The 22844-nt window shown below is 34.2% G+C and overlaps 1 protein-coding gene across 2 annotated transcripts in view; it reads left to right on the top strand.

Annotated features, from left to right (window-relative positions):
• Positions 1 to 1199: 1199 nt before the first annotated feature.
• Positions 1200 to 22844, top strand: part of LOC107872046 (polygalacturonase At1g48100) — a 29208-nt gene continuing 7563 nt past the window's right edge. Inside the window, exons 1-3 of one of the 2 annotated variants that reach the window (XM_016718867.2) lie at positions 1200 to 1500; positions 2232 to 2363; positions 17393 to 17602. In XM_016718867.2, coding sequence (XP_016574353.2) covers positions 1297 to 1500; positions 2232 to 2363; positions 17393 to 17602 — 546 coding nt within the window. In that variant the 5' untranslated portion in view covers positions 1200 to 1296. The remainder of the gene's footprint in view (positions 1501 to 2231; positions 2364 to 17392; positions 17603 to 22844) is intronic. The other variant, XM_047412663.1, reaches the window with a different exon arrangement.

Below are 22844 nucleotides of genomic sequence, written 5' to 3'. Positions count from 1 at the left end.
ATGAAATGAGATGACTGTTCAGGAAAAGATGCAATCTTTGATGAACAGACATGAACTTACAGCAAAGGTGTAACCTTTGAAGTGAACCATTGTCTCTTTTCAGAAGAGGCATGTTGTGGCTATATAAACTTGGTTTCTTCCACAGGTTTAGAACGAAATTTTCAGATTTGAAACTCTCTTCTTGTCTCAAAAATATTCTGTGTGATCGCTCAAAACGTTTTGTTCGTTCGAAGATATTCCAACCGTTTGAGGTACCGCTACTGTTGGTCTGTTAGCCATTTTATCCTGGGAGGAAAAATTCCACAACCTCGGATACAGTGAGGGGGGTTATTTCCTTAAGGAAAATCCGTGAATTCGAACGACTTGGCTATTTTCTGTTTCATCTTAATTTCTGCAAAATAAAATACACCACTTGGAAAGGTCACTTTGATCTTGTGTTGAGGGTATTTGATAGACTTCATTGTGTTCTTGTTTATATTTGAACTCAAGTTGAAGTTGATGTTTGTAATATACAGATTCTGTGTACCCGAAGTACAAACGAAATAACACAATTGCCTTTGAATACATAAATACCGAAGCCAAATATATTAAGAGGCTGCCCTAGTGTGGCTAGTTCATCCTAGGGAAGCTTAACTTTCCAAAGGTATTATTACGACATGATAAGATCATCAGGTTTTAGAGTATACATATGGAGGATCAAAATTTTTATGTTAAAGGTCAAAGATAAAGGGACTTCAAGTGTGTTTTTGTTTCTTCCCAAAAACCCAGCCCCTGGTCATTTGGAGCTCTATTGTAGACAATCACAATGCTCATTAACACGGTATTAAAAATAATGATAAAATTTCATGATTTCAGTGTTAACTTACAAGGAAAGAGCGAGTGTTGAGTCAAAAGATTCATCATTAGCAGGACAAAAACCACAACTTCTTCATGCACACGTAACACGTAACACCTACTTAATATTAATCTTTTTAGCCTAAAAAAAGTTCTCATATTATCCTCTTTAACTAAAACACCTAAACAAGATAATTAACAACATATAGTCATTATAGAAATCATTAAGTACATGATAACTGTGTCTCATGTTTTCCTCTGTATTAATGATTAAAAATTATACTTTATATTCAATTCATTGATTGGTAAATACAAGAAGCAATATACTGAACTTATCCAACACCTACAAGAAAGGTAATGCATATATTCAGTTGATTATCATCCTATATTAGCCCATATGATATCATCAACTAATAAATAAGAGTACATATACATCTATTAAGTCTCTTTTTCATAAAAAAAATGTCAAGGTTTAGTTCAAATCTCTCGAAGTTAGTACTTCTTTCGCTGGTTTTAGTAATCTATTGCTTGGAGAGTGCAACATGCAATGCTAGGCATAGAAGGGGTAGAAAACAAGAACCTCGACAACCAAGTATTCAGAATTCTTATATCTTCAATGTGTTAGATTATGGTGCTAAAGGTGATGGAACCACAGATGATACTAAAGTAAGATCATGCTTTATAAAATATAGACTACTATTTCACTATATCTTAGTGTGTGAATATACTTACTTTTATTAGTATTTAATTATATCTTCAACATGCTCCTCACGTGCAAGTTATTGACTCTAATTCTTGCACCAAACACGTGAAAGTATTTTGTTATAATAGGTGGTAGCGAGAACACAAGACTCATTTATGTTTAGATACCGTATAAAAATGTGCAATCATGTTATGTTTGAAAATTTAAGTTGTCTGAGAGAATATATTTTGATCACTTAATTATTTCTTCAACACACGCAATAATGATTTTTAAAAAAAATAAATTAGTTCATATTTTTCTATTTCTCTGCATTTTCTATCAAGTTTCTCGCCACAAAAGTGGAACGTATTTATGTAAGCATAGTTAAAGTAGCCGATCCCTCTTATACATATATATACTTAATACTTTATCTGATCTTTAACTAATTAATACTCCACTATTATCATTTTTCACTATATTAATGTCTCTTCACATTTATTCGGTAAAGGTAAGAGCGGAATCAACACCTTAATTGTCTAAAATGATGTAACTATTTTGCAACATTTTTTCTTACTAAGCACGATAACTATAATGGACCAGACAGTACGTTTTCTTTCTAATATTCATGCTGCATATTCCATAATTGTTTTCAAGTTAACCTTAACATAATTTCACACAAGCACATGTCTGTAGCACTTTGTCATTTTCTTGGCAGGCATTTGAAGCCACATGGATAGAAGCTTGTAATGATGAAGGATCAACTATCATGGTTCCACCAGACTATGGTTTCCTAGTTGGTCCTATCATTTTTTCAGGGCTACATTGTGAAGAAAACATTGTTTTCCAGGTACATAAATTCAATCCACTAATACTCATTTATGTTTAGTTCAATCACTCTCGCAAATTATCTGTTTGTACTCTTACTTGTCTAATACTCACGTCATTCCTTTATAATTGCTTCTTTTGGATTGTGAATTTTGTTCCTAAATAAGTTTATATGCTTAAAACTTCAAGAATATTTTGATCATAATCTTCCTAATACGTCCTTGAGTTTAAATAAGATAATCAATATCAACTTGGAAAGCAATACAAGTTAATTAGGGGAAAGTTGGTAAAATTACCTTTAATTTTATAGGAGTGAGTAATTTATTAAAAAGCGTGTCCAAATAAAAAAAACTTATTTATAAATGGAGGAAGTAATTTTAAAAAGAAAATTTAATTGCCAATTTAGGATATTAAGAAAAGAATAATTTTTTTTTTCTATTTTAGCCGTAACATTTAACTACTCATGGCACAAATAATTTCCCAAAACTTTTTGAAATTCTAATAGCCATGTGTATCACGGTAGAATATGCGGTTTATTTATTATTTTGAAGAGAAGTACAAAGCTTAATTTACCGTGAACAAGTAAAAGCAAATAGAGCGAATACTTATTTCATAAGTGTTATTTTTAACTTAGGCGTGCCCTCAAGAAAATTGTCTACTCCTAAAAAGTGAGATACATTTTTACTAAGTTACCCTCAGTAATCACCTTGAATTTGATGTAGCCCTTAAGTAGAGTACTCTTTCTGATCCTAAATACTTTTCGTTTTTCCAAAAAATAGATATTTCACAATACTTATCATTTTAGAAAATCATGATATAATTAGTTGTTTGTTTTTATCTCTATCCTTAGTCATAAATATCAAGAGATACTAATATAATGCAAAACAGATAAGTATTAAATAAAAATGAGTAATAAATACGAGTAATTTAGTGTCACAATATAATACAAAATCGAGGTCATGATGACACCTACCCCGACCCATCCTTGATAAGTAAGCCAAAAATTCAGAACAAATATAAAATACGAAAAGGAGAAGAAATGAAGCAATATGAGACTTCTACAACGAAGTTAGGCCACACTAAAAATAAATCTAAAATATCTGAATGAAAATACAACCAAATCCCAAAACCTGATTTCATAAGTATAAAGAGCAGCTTATGATGATATTGAAAATTTGAAATACGTCACAGTCACTGAAATATAAGTAAAGAAATAAAATGATAGATAAAGGCTAAAACAAGGCTCCAGACAGGGAGCTCACCAGTACTCTGAATCAGCTCTAACAATATGAATCAACTACCACATGTCATACTCGTATTGGAATTTATTTCGAAAGGGCATAGAGAGCGCAGGTTTGTTGGTAAAAAAATTAAATGGATTCAAGTAGAGTTTTCTCAAAAGAATAATAAGCTAGACCCATACCGTGGTTGTTTCATGTCATAAATAAATTCGGACACTCAAAAATCTGTTGGATAAGCGAATTCACATCTCTTACAACCAACACAGTTCTCTGTTCTTGGAGCAGAAGCAATTTTGTCCAATGATTTTCGTCCAAAATCAGATCCGGGTCCACCCCTAAACTGTGGGCTAACACCCATCAAAAGTCGTAAGAATCCATAATTTTTGGCATTTTGTTCGTTTGCATGTAGGGATGAATACGTTCACTTGTGCTCAAAAGGTATTATAGGTGAGCATAATAGAAAACTAAATAAGTAAAAAATACAACATGCTTCCACCTGCATACAGAAAAACTTTTAACGGTGGCTCAAATCATATCTCCTAACAATTCTATAAGTATACTATCTACATAAGAGTAACTACTCACGAATATATAAGACAAGGCTAAATACATGACAAGAAACACATAAATAGAAGTATAAATGATGCAATGCAATATAATGGGATGATGATGTAGTAAGCAATCACATGGCCCCATATACACCTTCCGAGTATAATCTTCCAGGATAGGACCTATGGTGGGTTCACAATCTATATACTTTCACAATCTTAGTGTCATACATCAAGCAATGTTGTCGGCAAAATCTTTGGTTAAGAATTTTATAAAGTGTTTTATTTTCTTTCAAAATTAATATTCTTTGTTGTACTAATTTCATATATGTGGATGAATTATATGATGCATGCTCAATAACTAATACAATATCATATATAATGAATCAGGTTAATGAAGGTATCAAATGAGCTCAAATCTCCTCAATATTTTAATAAATTATGATATAAGTCATTGCATGACACCACCGTAATGAATAGTCATGTAAAACATCAATAAAATCAATTCAAATCCCTACTCGGATATAACAGTAAAGATAGATGACAAATAAGGCTCAAATAAGATTACTATCAATCCCCCTTCGGATATCACTATAATAATAACCTCTCAATTCAAATGCTCATATAGACCGCACTCGAGCATCACAACAATAATAATATCGCAAGTCGATAATATTACTCAAAATAAACCCCCACACGGGTAACACAATTAAATAACAATCTCAAAATATGAATCTCACGGTGAAATCCCCAGCTCATAGCATACTTTACATGAGTAGTTAGCTATCTAAGCCTATTTGAAGAATGTTAAGCCATAATTTACCTCAAAAAGTTAATACATGAGCCTAGACCCTTCAACATGAAGTCTTTCCTTTACGAGCAACTTCAGAATTTACCAAATTGATCAAAATTGTAATTAAAATGTTAAAAGGAGTCTAACAATACTCATATTAGCTACTTTCATATCAGATCCAAAAATAGTTCATAAATCAAACCTAAAGGAAAAAGGTAAACTCAAAATTCTATTTAAGAATCATGTTTTCTATACTAAGAGGGTTCTAAATCTGAAATTAAACCCTACAAAAAATAAGTTGAAATCGGACTTGAAATTGAAGAAAATTAAATTGATATTGTACCAGGTAAAACTCCAAAATTCAAGTTTGAAATCATAGTTTGAATCTATTTTGAAGATGAAATCAACGAGAATTGATGAAAATAGGAGTTTAGAGTTTACCCATACAAGACTGATGAAATTTCTCTTTGCAATTACCAAGAGCCAAGCTCTCAAAGTCTAATATTGGTGAAATATTTGAGCAAGAAAACAATTCAAATTCTACCCAAGTATATTTGTGGTTTTTGTGAATGTGAGCTCCAAGTTGTGAACGTAAAGATTAACCTAACTCGAGTCCCGCTATCACGGTCATCCCATCGTGGTCGCAATGAATACCACCTGAACCCAAACCATTTATCCCTTCACGAACGTGATCACTACCCCACAATCACAATGAACGAACAAGGTGACCCTTCAATATAGTGGTTTCACTATCGTGTTTTTAATGAATAATTATTTCCTACTCTTTGAATGCAAAGAAAGTTTTATTGGGCTCCAGATATCAGCAAAACCAGCAACAAAGGAAATTTTACTTTGTTGGGCACCAGATATGATACAGGATCGACAAGGAACACACAAACAACACCAAAATCAGTCCACAAGTTGAAAGAACCGTGGACCCTTTTGATGACCATTCTCGAATTCAACAAAAACACAATGTATGTGGTTTTTAACACCTAAAAACAGCCCACAAAAAACTATGTTAACGACATCAAGATGAAGAATAAGAACAACACACGGGTTACAAGAGAAATAATACACCACACGGCTCAAGATTACAACAAAGGAAATGATAGAGAGTGTGACATACACTACTACAAAGATCAAGAACCTAAGTATATTCAAGCACAAAGACCCCGGATAAAGATAGTAAAAATACCTACACTATGCGGTGGACACAAGAGAGGACCTCAATTTGTTTAGCACCCAACGATCCAAGCAAACAAACAATAAAAGTGATTCCACACCTAAGTTGTTTCCTAATTTCAGCCAAGTCTCTATGGTAGAGAGAACTTGTGTTTTTCATGTGTTTTATACAATATTCAATATCAAAAAACTAAGTAAAGTAACCCTAAAATGTTTCTTATATAGTGTATTATAAATAGAAGGCAAAAAGTCCAAAATGCCCCTTTGAGATTAGGTTCCCCTCTAGTGTGAATTAGTGGTTATTTTGATATGTTTTAAGCCCTTAATTCCACTTCTCTTGCATACACACATGGAAGAATTCAATACACATCCTCATAAGTTCATATACTTGATCGCACTTGTATCATCCTCTCCATCTTGAGAGGAATTTGTCCACAAATTCAAGCAATTATCAACCGCAAGCTCTCCTCTTTGAATCATCTTTTCAATGTTCCTCCCAAGGTTAGGATGTTCAACCAAGGGTTCCATGAGGTCATTAAGCTTGCTACTTGGACTTAAATGTTCTTTAAACTGTACATAAGAAGAAAGGATGCTAGGCAAAGTGCTAGCATCTTGGTTAGTAGGAAACAAAGGGTTTTTGTGGGCAAACCCCATAATCCTCACTCTCGGCTTCTTTTCTTCACCCTCCTCACTCTCGTCTTCTTCTTTCACAATCTCACTAAGCATGATTCTCCTTGACATATATACAGGCACAACACACTCTCCATCCACCGGCCAAATATCTTCCCCACCTTCATTAATTTTCACCTCGGCCTCAAGCTCTCCATCTTGAGCTTTTTCATCACCCTCATTCGATTCAAGTCCTACCTCCTCACCAAGGTAATACAATTTTCCCTTCCTAAGGATTAAATTCCTCTGGTTTGGGCACTCACTAGCCTTGTGACCCCACCCTTGACATTTAAAACATTGAAATCCCTTAAGATGAGAAGTAGAATTTGGTTTACCTTCGTTTCTTGGAGGATACTTTTGGGAAGCATTGGTTTCAGTTTGTACAACCCTGTTCTCGTTTTTTTTGGCATTGGATGAATTCTCTTGATGTTGGTTCCACTCCGACAAAGGTCCTTGGTGATTCTTGGGTTTGGAGGCTGAGAGCTCCCTTTTAATTTCCAAGGCCGCTTGGAAAATGCCATCGATTTTGTCAAACTTGTGAAGGGTCATCCGAGAAGCTATGTACCTATTCAACCCGACTTTAAATCATATAATATCATGGCTCACTTGTTCTCCTCTATGGTCAAGCTTCAACATCAATTGTTGAAAATCGTCATAGTATGCCATGACCCGTTTGTTTCCTTGCCTCAAGTTGTACAACTTGGCAAGAAGTTCTTGTTTGTAGCCCTCAGGTAAGTACCTTTGACGCATAAGGTACCTCAATATAAACCATGGAGGTGGCCTCCCAGCAATCAACGCATCACCAAACCTCTTAACATACTCCCACTAAGTGTTTGCATACCCCTCAAAGTGAGCGATTGCATAACAACTCTTCTTCTCTTCGATTAGATCATTCACTTGGAATATCCTATCACAAGATGACTCCCAAGCAAGATATGCCTCAGGATCACTCTCACCCTTGAAGATCAGAAGACTAACTTTGATGGAATTGAGGCTAAGCTCTCGGGTTTGGTTACCTCCCCTCACTTCTCGGCCTAAATCACCTTGCCTACCCCTCTCCTCTTCTTCCCTCAAGTAAGAATCACCATAACCCCCATAACCACAATGTTTTTCCTCCCTACCATAACCCTCAAAATGGTTTGGTGGATTTGTATTAAGTGGATTCGGATTTGAAGGATAGTAAGGGCTTTGGTTCAATGGAGTTTGTATTGGAAAGTGAGGTCTTTGGATAAGTGGATGGTTCAGGTTTGGTGGCATTTGGGTTCCAAATCCGTCATGTTAGACTTGGTGAAGTGGAGAAAGGGTTTCTCTATCATACTCACGGTTTTAGGAAACATTTGGTGGTTGGCTCGGTGACTTATTCATTTGGTGCAAGGCCTTGGGAGTAATGGTTGGGGAAATATTTTGAGGGGTGGAAGGTCGACTCCTTTGACTTTCCACACGTTCTAATCTTCCACTCATTGATGCCACATCCGTATCTAATTTTTCAAGACCCACAACAAACTATGTTAACAACATCAATATGAAGAACAAGAACAACATACGGGTTACAAGAGAAACAATACACCACACGGCTGCAAGATTACAAGAAAAGAAATGATAGAGAGTGTGACATACACTACTACAAAGACCAAGAACCTAAGTGTATTCAAGCACAAAGACCCCGGATAAAGATAGTAGAAACACCTACACTATGCAGTGGACACAAGAGAGGACCTCAATCCGTCTAGCACCCAATGATCCAAGCAAACAAACAACAAAAGTGATTCCACACCTAAGTTGTTTCCTAGTTTCAGCCAAGTCTCTATGGTAGAGAGAACTTGTGTTTTTCATGTGTGTTATACAATCTTCAATATCAAAAAACTAAGTAAAGTAACCCTAAAATGTTTCTTATATAGTGTATTACAAATAGAAGGCAAAAAGTCCAAAATACCCCTTAGAGATTAGGTGCCCCTCTAGTGTGAATTAGTGGTTGTTTTGATATGTTTTAAGCCCTTAATTCCACTTCTCTTGCACACACACACGGACGAATTCAATACATATCCTCATAAGTTCATCTACGTGATCGGACTTGTATCAAGATATTAGCAAAACAAGCAACTAAGGAAATGATAAAATCCTCCAAATAGACCCTCGAAATTCGTTCGAACTCCCAATAGAAATAAACTAATAATGCTAATTGTCTAGTTTTAATGTTCCATACTCAATAGAATCATCGAATTTACAAAAGAGGTCATTAACAATAAATTAACTGTCAAGACCCCTTTTAGGCTATTTTAACTAGTTTCTCTCTAAGAGATCAAAACTAAATATAAATGCTCAAAATTTAAACCAACTACTCTACCAATCCAAAATTGACATTTTGGATTTAATAGATCTGACAGAATTACCATCTGACTCTTGAATCACAAAATATTGATCAGAGTCAAAATAAACACTTTCAAGACTTCTCAAAAGCTTAAACTCACCCAAATCACTATCGAACACTGTGGGAACCGTGCCAACCAATCCCACTCATAAATAACATATAACAACTGTGGAAAAGGAAAAAATGATCAAAACTCAACAAAAATTGAAAACCACAACAAGGATTGTTACATTACTCCCCACTAAAACACAAGTTCATCCTTGCATGAAAAAGAAAATAAATTACCCGAATCAGTAAAAAGTGGGGGGTATCCACTCTATATATCAGACTTAATCTCACATATAGCCTCTTCAATAGAGCGATGTCTCCACTGTAATTTTGCAGAATTAATATGCTTAGACCTTATCTTTCTAGTCTGCCTGTCTAGGATAACAATGTGCTCCTCCTCGTAGGACAAGTCATGATCTACTGTAACTGAGTTCGATCGAATCAAATACAAATCATCTGCATGGTATTTCTTCAATATGGATACATAGAATATATGATGAACATATGATAGATGTTGAGGCAAAACTATCCTAAACACTACATCTCCAAACTTCTCAAAAATCTCAAAAGACTCAATAAATCTTGAACTAAACTTCTCTTTCTTCTCAAATTTCATCACACCCTTCAACGGTGATACCTTTAACAAAATTTTCTCATCAAGCATGAATGCTACATCACTAACTCGATAGTCGGCATAACTCTTCTGCCTACTTTATACATCCATAAGCCTCTAGTGAATTAATATAACTCGATCCATCAAGTCTCTCAACAAAATTGGTGCCCCAAGGTCTAACCTCAAATGAGTCAAACCAATCCATAAGAGATGTACACCTTCTCCTATACGAATCCTTAAAAGCGTCATCTGAATTTTGGAATGGCAGTTGTTGTTTTAGGAGAACTCTGCTAAGGAAAATATTTGTCCCAAAGACCACCAAAATCCATAACACACTCTCTAAGCATGTCTTTTATCACCTGAATGGTCCACTCTAACTGGTCATTCATCTGATGGTAAAAAGTTGTGCTCATGTCAAGCTGAGTACACAACTCTCTCTACATAGAACTCTAAAAATGTGAGGTAAGTAGCTCTATTAGAAATAATAGAGATAGATGCATCATGGAAACGAACAATCTCTTGAATATAGATCTTGGACAACTTCTCCACATTATAACTTACCCTCACAGGTATGAAGTGTGTGGACTTAGTCAACCTATCCATAATCACCCAAATAGAATAAAACTTCCCCAAAGTTGGGGGTAGATCAACAACAAAATCTATAGTGATTTGCCCTCACTTTCACTCGGGAATAGGCATCCTCTGCGTAGTACCACCCGATCATTGATACTCATACTTCACTTGCTGACAATTCAAACACTTGGCCACAAACTCAACAATGTTTTTCATATCACATAACCAATAGTGTTGTTTCAAGTCATTGTACATTTTAACCATTCTTGGATGAATAGAATACTTTAAACAATGAGCTTCTTCTAAGATTAGCTTAACCCACCCACCAACTCTCAGTACACGTATGATAATAAATCCTTAAAACACCACCGGGATCAAAAAATGCAGTCTTCGCCTCATCACTCAATACTTTATCATGAATCACCCTCAACTTCTCACTATCAAACTATTGAGCTCAAATTTGCTCCATCACTGAAGATCCAGCTTCAAAAAGGGATAATAGATCCCTGAGTGCCAAAATATCAAGTCGAACCAACTGGTTAGCCAAGGATTGAAAGTCTAAGGCTAACTGTGACCCTACCAATAGATGAGTCAAACCCCTATACTCACCGCCTTCTGACTCAAGGTATCTGCTACTATATTAGATTTGCCCGAATAATAAAAGATAGTGAGATCATAATCCTTAAGCAACTCTAACCATCCCACTCTCTCATATTAAGATCTCAATAAGTAAAGAAGTACTGAAGGCTCTGATAATAGAAGAAAACCTCATAATGAACACTATACAAATAGTATCGCAAGTCGCAACAATTTCAATACTAACACAACCTCCGCTAACTCCAAATCATGAGTAAGGTAGTTCTTCACATGAGACTTCAACTATTGAGAAACATATGCATCAACACACCACCCAAGTCAACTCTGAAAGCATTATAAAATATTATAAAACCTATGTTATCCTTAGACAATGTCAAAATAGGAACGAAAGTCAACAACTCCTTAAGCTTTTGAAAGCGCTCCTCACTAGAATCCGACCACTGAAAAAGTATCTTCTTCTAAGTCAACTTGGTCAAATGAACCACAATAGAAGAGAAATTCTGCACAAAGTAACTATAATAGCCCTTTAACCCGATAAAATTCTAAATCTCGGTAAAAGAAGTGGGTCTAGTCAAATCATGAACCGCTACTACCTTGGCCAATCGGTCATAATACCATCTTTGGTCACAACATGACCTAAGAAAGAACATAATTCAATCAAAACTCTCACTTGGATAAATTGACATGCAACATATCATCATATAATCTATGAAGTACGATCCTCAAAGATCGTACATGGTTAACCTCATTCTTGAAATAAACCAAGATATCGTCGATGAATACAATCATAAAAGAGTCAAGAAAAGGATAGAATACCCTATTCATCAACTCTATAAATGTTATTAGGGCATTAGTTAGCTCAAAATACATCTCTAAGAACTCATAATGTCCATATCGCATCCTAAAGGCCATCTTAGAAATATTTGAAGCTCTAATCTACAACTGATGATAGCCAGATCTCAAATCGATCTTAGAAAACACAAAAACACAAGAAGAGGATACTTATTCTTAACAGTTACCTTATTTAATTGCCGATAATGAATTCACATACACGTGAATCCTTCTTTCTTCTTCACAGATAAGATAGGAGCAACCTAAGGAGACACAATTGGTCTACTAAAATTCTTATCCAATAAATCATGTCATTGCTCCTTTAATTTCTTTAACTCTGCCAAGGCCATCCTATAAGGAGAAATGGAAATGAGATTAGTGTCTGGATTAACATCAACAACAAAATTAATATCCCGGGTCTAAAAGCATATCGGGTAAATCCATAGAAAACATATTCATAACTCTCTAACAACTTGCACGGGATCCAAAGAAAGCTATCCCAAAAAAGGTAACAAAGCAACACTAGTATGGAGAATATAGGCCAAATAGGAAAGACATCCCTTTCTTACCATGCGACGAGCATGTAGAAAAGATATAACAGCCTTCCTGCATGAGCTAGGAGCACTTTTTCATTCTAACCTCATAATACCATGTGTGGATAAAATCATGGTCTTAGAAAAACAATCCAAAATTGCATGATAAAAAATCCAACCAATCCATACCTAAGATACCATCAAAATCAACCATATCGAGGATAATTAAGTCCAACCAAGTTTTATGCCTCAAAAAGCTAAAAACATAAGATTAGTACATCTGGTCTACTATTAGAGAATCAATTATGGGGTAGATACACGAATAAGTATAGCAAGAGACTCACACATAGAATTAATACTAGTAGCAAAATATGCAGGCACATAAGAGAATGTATACCTAGAATCAAACAATACTTTAGCAGGACGATGGAAAACTGGGACGATACTTGTAATTACTGTATTAGAGGCCTTTTCCATAGGTCTTCCAGGAAAAGCATAGCTTTGGCCATGTTTGCTACCAAATTGAGTGACTCCTCGTCCACTACCATTAGCTTTCTAATCTCCACCTATGGTACCTCTAGGACTACCTCTACTGCCCTTTGTACTACCTTAAATGACTTAAACTAAGCTAGACAAAGCAAAAACTAAGATCCTTACTGGGAAGAATCAATCGCACATCGGGGGAAATCTCTTGCTAAATTACCATGCTCATCACACACAAAACATCCTCCACTAGAAGAATTATGCTAATATGGACTAGAATAACTAAAATTCCCTCCATAACCTGATGAACCATAATGAGACCCGTAAATTGCATTGCCCGATATTTGACCATTAGAAGTCTCAGAACCCATAAACCTACCATCTAAACACTACAAAGTTGCTTGAACCGATCTGCTATGATATCTAGAAAAATTTTTCCTAAGAAATCCTCACCTCAAAATGCATGACCATTGAAATCATCCAAATAACCCATCTCCTTAGCACTACCACCCTGCATACCCTAGCAAATAGTCTCAATCATCTTGGAATGATTTACTATACTCTGAAAAGAACCACCAAAAATCATAATCTGAGCCATCGCCAACTGGTAATAGCTAGACTATTCCCTAACAAACTTTCTGATCCTCTTAGACTTAATAAAGATACTAGTAATGGTATATCTAGACAAGACATAAAATAAGTCTCACACTAAGCAATAGTTATAGAGCCGTACTCCAAATAACCAAACTCATTTCTCCATTGGTCCCTTAAGCTAAAGGGTACAAATCGCTCCAGAAAAGCCTTAGAAAATTGGGTCCATGCCAACTGAAAGGAACCTGCTGGTCTACAATTGACAAGAGATCTCCACCACTACCTAGCTAAATCAGTTAACTGGTAGATAGTGTAAGGAATACCATAGACTCAAGTGAACCGAGGTTATGCAACCTCTCCTGACAGTCAATCAAAACTTTATAAGAATCCTTACAAATGGAACCATAAAACTTGGGAGGGGACAATTTGATAAATTTCTTAAACCTCTTCTGCACAATAACATACATAACAGGACCTGGAGCAACATACGAACAACTAATATAGTAGGCAAAGCATCAACACGTGGGGCCACCAAATCAAATGGCGGTTGTTCAGCTCATATAGCCTGAGAACTATCTGATGTACCTGATAGAATCCCGTCTTTGCCATCTAAATAGCCTAAAAGACAAACTAACAGATCCTGCAGTACTGGTGTAACCATGAAACCTTGAGGGGATTGAGCTGGTCCCATATCCTCTGGATAATAAACCTTCTTATCATGCTTAATCTCAGGCTCGAGATAGGCTGTTGTAGCTCTTGCTGTGGCTAGAGCCACTTCTCATGCCCAGTCTGTACCTCTGTCTTAGCCTCAGCTCCTGATTGAGGCTCCAAGAGTGGGTGATGGCTCAATATCCTCAACAACTCTAGATATAGTCCTTACCATCTATATAGAAATAATGAAATACAAGTTTAGAACACTGGACATGACACAGAATCAAGTTAGAGAAGTTCTCCTAAAAATGTCACATAGCCTCCCTAAGATAGATATGGACGTCAACATATTGATCCACTAGACTCTATTAACCATTCTTCTCGTTTAGTCATGAGATCATTGAACCTAATTCTATGATTCTAATTTATCACGACTAAGAAATTGAAGTCATGATGGCACTTTGATGTACATCACACCAACTCCGATCCAGTCTTTGTAGGAAAGCTGAAAATCCACGATGGATATGAAATACAGAAAAGAGAATAAATGAAGCAATACAAGACTTCTAGAATAAATTTAGGCCACACAAAAAAAAATTAAAATAGAAAATACAACCAAATCCCAAAACCTGATATCATAAATATAAAGAGCATTTATGACAATACTGAAAATCTAAAATACATCATTGTCTCTGAAATGCAAGTAAAGGCATAAAAATATCGATGGAGGTTGGAACAAGGCTCTGGATGGGGAGATCTCCAGTATTCTAAATCAGCACTCACATCACGAATTAGCTACCGTGGTCACACTTCTACTAGGATCTGCATCAAAAAGGCACAAAAGTAGGAGTGAGCACAGTCCACTTATACTCAATAAGTATTATAAGCCAATTGAACAAAGTAGAAACCTAAACAAGTAAAAAATACTATGAGCATTATTCCACCTACATGCAAAAATGTTTCAATGGTGGCTCATATTGTATCTCCTAATAATTCTACAAGTATAACATCTACATAAGAGAATTTACACATGAATATAGAATACAAGGCTAAATACACAACAAGGAACACACAAATAAAAGTACAAATGATGCAATACAATGTAGTGGGATGATGATTTAATAAGCCATCGCATGACCTCGTTACACCTTCCGAGCATAAGCTTTCAAGACATAACCCATAGAGGGTTCGCAATCCATATACTTTCACAATTCCAATAATCTTCGATCAAAGTTTTATTAAATGTCCTACTTTTTTTCAAAATTAGTATCTCTTTATGGTACCAATTCCATGCATATAGATGAATGATATGAGGATGCATGCTCAATAACTGATATAATATCATATATTATGAATCAAGTCAATGATGATATCAAATGAGCTGAAATTTCCTCATTATTTCAATAAATCATTATATAAGACATCGCATGGCACCAACATAATGAATAGTCATGTAAAATATCAATAATATCAATTCAAGCCTCTAATCGGACATTACAAGAAGGATAAATGGAAATTAAGACTCAAACAAGACCAAAATCAACCCCCACTCATGTATTACCACAATAATCACCTTTCAAGTAAAATAGAATGCTCATATAGGCTCTCACTCGGACATCACAATAATAATAATATCTCAAGTCAACAATAATACTTAGATAAGATCCTATGCGGGTAACACAATAAAATTAGATATTTTAAAATATGAATTTCACGATGAAATACCAACCCATAATATAATTTACATGAACGATTAACTACCCAACCCAGTCTAAATAAAGTAAGTCATAACCTACTTTTAAAAGCTAAAACACAAGCTTGGACCCATCAACATAGAGTCTTTCCTTTACGAGCAGCTTCAAAATAGACCAAATCTATCAAAAAAATTAATTTACATGATAAAAGGAGTCTAAAGATATCCATATTAGCTATTTTCATTCTACGTCCAAAATAATTCAAAAATCGACCTCAAAGGAAAAAGAATAAAATCAAAAAAAAATTAACAATCACGTTTTCCATAATAAGAGGGTTCTAAATCTGAAAACTCAACAAAAAATAAGTTGAAATCGAAGAAAACTAATTTTGTAATTTACCGGATAAAAATTCCAAAATTCAAGTTTGAAATCAAAATTTTGATGTTATTTTTAAGATGAAAATAATGAGAATTGATGAAAATGAGAGTTTAGAGTTTACCCACGCAAAATTGATGAAATTCCTGTTTGAAATCACCAAGGCCCAAGCTTTAAAAGTCTAATAATAGTGAAAATAGGGTTTTGAGTGAGAAAATAATTTAAATTCTTCCTAGGTATATTTTTGTTCTTTGCGAACGTAAGCCCCAGGTCACAAGCACGAAGACCAACCAGACCCGAATCTCTCAAATGTGGTCACTACCCCGCGATCACGATAAACGAACTAGGAAATCCTTCGTGAAAGAGGTCCCACCATCGCGCATTCACAATGAATATTATTTCCTTCTTCATGCACGCGATCAGGGCCTACAAATGCAAAGAAAATGCTAAAATCCTCCAAACGAACCCTCAAAATTTATTCAAGACCCAAAATAAAGAAATAAATGATGGTTCTAGGCTATTTTGATGTTTCAGAAACAATAGAACCATCTTATTTACGAAAAGAGGTTGATAACAATAAATTACCCCCGAACCCCTTTGAAGTTATTTTAACTAGTTTCTCATCTTATAGGTCACAACTAAATATAAAGGCTCGAAGCCCAAATCAACCATGTTACCAAACCAAGAATCAATATTTCGGTTCTAATAGAACCGAAAGAATCATCATCTGACGCTCGAATCACAAAATGTTGATCGAAGTCAAACTAAACGCTTTTAAGGCTTCTCAAAAGCTCAAATCCACCCTAATCATTCTAAATGTTTTGGGGAGCAGGCCAACCAGCCTCACAACTCATAAATAACATATAGTAACTAAAGGGTAAAATGATCAAAACTCAGTAAAGGCTAAAAATTACAACAAGGATTGTTACATTTAGCCAAACTAGCTTCTAGTTAATACTTTTCTTAAGGGGTCTGTAACTTAAAAAGGTGACAAGTACATAGAAATAGAAGGAGTACTACTTGATTATGTAAAACTCATTTTATTTAATTAAGGATAAACTTGAAAGTACATCACTAATGTCATCTTGATTCTGTGAAGCTCTACTTATTTTAAAACAACACAAAGGATAAAACACCATCTATTAGTAAACAGAGGGAGGAAAACATCCATATAGATGAACCATAGGTCCATGATAACATATATTTTTATCTTATTGACTTGCATTCTCTTTCTTTTTGTGTCTTTTTTTTATAATAGTTGGATGGGAGAATTATAGCCCCAACAAACCCTAAAGTCTGGGGGTCATCAGGTCTATTACAATGGCTTGAATTCTCGAAGCTAAATGGAATATCTATTAAAGGAAAAGGCATTATTGATGGTCAAGGATCAGTCTGGTGGGAAAATGCTCCTTTAGAAGATCAAGGTGATGATTCAGAGCAAGATGTGTACGCTCCAAGAATTGTTTTGGTAATAATCACTTATCTACCCACTGATGATACCTTGTTTATCCCTTTTTTTTTCTTTTTTTTGTTGGGGCGCGGGGAGTGGGAGAGGGAGGGTAGAGGCGAACCCACATGTATAGGTGGGGGTGCACGTGCGCCCGTTAACGTTGAAAAAAAATTATGTGTATATATGTGTATATATTTTGAGAAATTAGGATATAGGTAATAGTGCACCCAAAAAAGATTGAAAGTGCCCTTGGTTCACTGGTTGGAGCCAGCAATTTCATCCACGTGACCTGGGATCGATACCTGTGTAGTGCAACATTTTTATTTTTTTTTCAGTACTTCAAATTTAAAGGCTTTTTGATAACATCAAAATTGCTGAAGTAGGGATTAGAACCCACATCCTTGTTGTATGATGAAAACACCTTTACCATCAAGCTACCATAACCAATTGCTAAATAATGTTAAAAGTCAACCTATTAGTTGAACTTCATATTTTAAGAAAGTAAATTAAAGTTATTAGCTTAGAACTCATATTTATTCTATATATTTATTTTTTCAGTAAGGTTCATTCCATTGACGACCAATGGAATAAGATAATATCCCTTAATCGACACTGAAAATTTTGCTAACGTCTATGTTAAGATAAGAGAAAATGGTCTATTACCTTTCCAACCTTTAGTCGAAATTTCAACTACACACTCAACCTTTTAATGTGACCTATTACCCCCCTGAACTTTTTTTACTAAATTTATGACCCCCCTGAACTATTTAAAATTTAAATTATAACACTCCTAAAAATCCATAACCACATTTATGTTGAAAGGTGAGATACACGCGTTTTTGATACGTGTAAAATATATTTAATTTTTTTTAATCAATTTTTTATTCATTTCCTTCTACAATTATTACTTCATTATTTCTCTTTTATTCATCTTTCCTTCTACATTTCCTTCTTCATTTCCCTTTCAATTCATCTTTGTCCTTTCTCTTCATCTTCTTCTCTTTCTTCAATCTCAAAAGTCATTTTGGTCTAACAACTGTAACAGACCAATTTTTATTTATTATGTTTTCTCTTTATTTTTTCTTTCCTTTTCCATTTCTTTCTCTTTTGTTCCGACGATCTAAAATCCGAACTTTCCCCATTTCATTCTCTTTTATTCCGACGATCTAAAATTCGGCTTTGACCTCTTTAACTTCCCCCAACAACGAACACAAAAGTGAAGAAGACAACGAAGAAATAGATCTAAGTTCCATTTCAGTTTTAAAAAAAAAATTGAAGAAGCTATCTAGGATGAAGGTGCGGGGAGACAATGAAGGTTTAAGTTTTTAGGCGTTTCAGATGTTGCCGTCAATGGTGGTTATTTTTTGTGGTGGTTTTGCTCTGATCCAAAGGCTATGGGTGTTCCATGGTGGTGGTGTAGTGGTTTGGGTCAAGGATGATAAAGAGGAATTGAGAGAATAGTAGATGAATTTATTTTTTCATGGGTCGTGCTTTATTTTTCGTTGTGCCTCTTCTTCTTCTCAAAGACCCCAAAAATGCTCCCAATCTATTCTCACAAATTTATCTAATTTCTATCCAATTTTAAGATTAAATATTAAGTTAACTTCAAATAACATAACGTTTAATTCATTACTGAGAAATTCCGTTGTGTTTTTTTTTTAACCCAAAAATGCATTTTCTGGAATACAAAATTAGTAAAGTTTACCTTAAATTTTGTATGACAAAGGATTTTCTTGAGTTTTTTTTTTTTTTTGCTTTGTTTATTATTGTTTCTCCCTTCCTCAGAAGGTTATTTTTGTGTCTTGAGTTTTGTATGCAAATGGATTCTCAGTGTTTGTGGGGATGGAGATGTGGTGATACTGGTTGTGGGTTTGGGAGGTGAAGCAAGGTGGGAGAAATATTAATTTTGTTTTTAAAAATAAGTAGAAAACCTCTATTGGTTTCGACTTCAAACCTGAAAATTCTTGGAAAACAATGAACAATATCAATTTTTAAATTTCCGACGATCTAAAATCCAAAAACAACGAAGAATACCAATTTCAAAATTTTCAACGACTTTGAAGTCGGAAATAATGAACAATACTGAATTTAAAATTTTCAATAACCTTAAAGTCGGAAATAATAGAGAATTTTGAAATTTTCAACAACCTTCAAGTAGGAAACAATGGACAATACCCATTTTAAAATTTACGACGACTTTGAAGTCGTAAATAATGGAAAATAGCAATTTTAAAATTCCGACAATCTTGAAGTTGGAAATAATGAACAATACCCGTTTTGAAATTTTTGAAGAATTTGAAGTCGAAACCAATCGATTTTGTGCTTGGAGATAAGAAAAATGATAAATTAATTTTCGATGCCAATGATGAGTTGTTGGATGTCATTGTTTGTAAGAAGATGAAGAATAAGAAAGAAAGAAAATGAATAAAGAAAAAGAATAATTAAAAATGAATAAAGAAAATAAAGAAATATTAAAAATATTTTTTTAATAAAAAAAAAATCATCCTCGCTCTCTTTAAAGAGAGTGAAACACACTCTCTTGTCATGTCAGCATTCAGGGGGGTAATAATTCCACTTTAAAATAGTTCAGGGGGTAATAGGTCACCTTTAAAGATTGAGTGTGTAGTTGGGATTTCGACTAAAGGTTGGGGGGGGAGGGGGGGGTAATAGACTATTTTCTCTTAAGATAATATTAGTGCATCATAGTATTATCAAAAACAAAAAGCGTAAAAAGGCTTCAAGGTCCATTGTGTTTAAGCACAAAGTACAAATAAAGCGTGAGATTTAACGAAAAGAGGCATAAAGAGAAAAAAAAATATAAATATATGTATAGTCCAAGACTAATAATATAAGCATGAATGACAAATATATGAACAAAAAAATTGATTTTTTTATAAAGTGAAATATCAATTATTTAGTGTTCGTCTCTTCAGAAAGCCTCATTGACAAGGGAAAGTATGTCTTAGAAATTAGAACCTAAACTGCACATTAAGCGAGGCGAGCGCTCAAAATATTTTGAGTCTTTCTTCAGGACTTATACGCGCCTTTGACAACACCGGTGCACCTACAGACTTCAAGTCCTGGGTTCGCCTCTAGGGGAGGGGAGGCTTTAAGAAAGGGTTATAATAAATTTATATTTGTAAACACTCTTGGAATAACCTTTTTATGACATAGTCTTATTTCAAGTCAAGAGAATGTAAAGTGTGTGCGTGCAACGTAACTTTAAAAAGGGTCGAATATACGAAGTATTAGAACACAAAGGGATCCAATTAGAAAGGGGCATATATTAAGAAATACTCTACCTTGATGCAAGTAATAGCACGTACCATTGCTTCAAGAGTCTTTTCTTTAGAAGTTTTGAGAATATTATGGAAATCTTAGCCTTTAACAAAACAAGAATATTCAGTAGATCTAGGTTTATTTGACCCCATATTTGTTGGGATGGTAATGGGGCGGGGCGGGTGAGGGGCAGGTTTTTTCTTAACCCACAATTTTAATAACCGCCCATCTCGCTTCGCCTAACCATTCAACCCACATAAAATTGCCCCACACCATACCGCGCATATCCACCCCGCCCTACCCTGTATTTTCTTTAAAAAAATTGTAAAACGTTGGTAAACTGGTAAGAAAATTTTTGTAAAAAAAATTGTATGCCAGTTAAGGATTTAAGATACGGTCTTTTTGAGATTTCCTTTTTTTAGATCCTTTTGTGCAATTGTTATATAATGTATCTCAAAGACTTTGGCATCATATATTGCATAGGCCATTTACTATTTCAACTTTTTTTTGTGAAACAAAAGATCTAGACTATTGAAACACCATTATATGATAAGAGAACAATGCAATATGTGAACGTTGTATAAACATTCTTCATTTTTTCAAGAAAATGGGGAAAGAAGTAGTTGAGGGTGGGTGCGGGGAGAAAGAGGGTACGCGCATACCTTGCTTCAATGAGTTTAATTCTATAAAATTACTTTGATATTATAAAAAAAAAAAGTATGCCTTGATTAGTAAATAATCTAAAGATTTTATAAATATGAAAAACACTTAAATGAAAAATTTATATATTCATAAAAACTCATATAAAAGTATTAAAAACCACTTCAATCTAAATTAAGAAAAACTGAAAGACTATAGAACCCAATAAAAAGAAGCTTAAATAACTTTCCGATATGACATTATGTCGTTAGGAAGTGCTAGAAGATAATAAATTAATATTTTTACTATTATAAGGTAAAACAATATGCTATGAAAAGAATTACCTAAAGTATCCATATTATCCACTTTTAATTTTTGAAAGTTATTTTTTTAATTATTCTCACGCATATCTTAAGTAATAAAAAAAAATAGTATACTTGCATAGGAGGAAGGTCAAACCTAAAGCCAAGCGAGATGTAGAACCACTAAAACTTCCATAACTACTCTGACCAACTGATACACCAAGCAGAACATATCCCTCCACAAGGAACTTTCTTTAGGTATTCCAAACTGTATCCTATTTGTTGGTTATCGTATGCCCATGATAGCATATCTTTTGTTGTTATATAATAATGTTTTAATATGTTCCTGTTGGAATTGAGACTAAAGTTAAATTGAAAACAATAAATATAATTAATGTTCATGCACAACTGAATAGCTCAAATACAAAAAAGAGTTCATAATCAATCCAAGTAAAAGTTAAATGAAAGGAATTTAACTCCTACATTAAAATTAATTTGATTATGTTACAAGAACAAAAGATGATAATAATGAATGCAAGAAGTCAATTGAAATCAAAATCAAAAAAGAGAAAAAAATATACCGAGATCATCAATAGGATCATAGCATATCATAACAAAACCAACAAATAGTAATAGCACAAAAACTACAATAACAATATGATAATCAAGATATTAGAATAATACGATTAAATCTAACCTTTACACAAAAATTTCTTAAAACCCAATAGGAAGTCCATTTACTACCTATAAACTACACAAAAAAATGATAATAGAAATATTAGAATAATATGATTAAATCTAACTTTTACATACGAATTTCTTAAAATATTTATGATTTAAGATCCCTTGTAGAAATTGTCGTGCCATTGAAACAATTTTATATTTAAAACCACAAGCACTAAGATGATCAAGCACAAGTTAGTGTCCACGTGACAATTTGTGTTTGGTAAGAATGTATATTTATTTAGATTTAAATTTAAAATTGAGAATAACTTAGAAGGTTTGTTGGAACTTGGAAGACATAATAACGTGCCCTTTTT

This window comes from Capsicum annuum, chromosome 5 (genome assembly GCF_002878395.1).
Source record: "Capsicum annuum cultivar UCD-10X-F1 chromosome 5, UCD10Xv1.1, whole genome shotgun sequence".
Taxonomy (NCBI): domain Eukaryota; kingdom Viridiplantae; phylum Streptophyta; class Magnoliopsida; order Solanales; family Solanaceae; genus Capsicum; species Capsicum annuum.
This window is presented reverse-complemented; position numbering and strand designations above follow the sequence as displayed.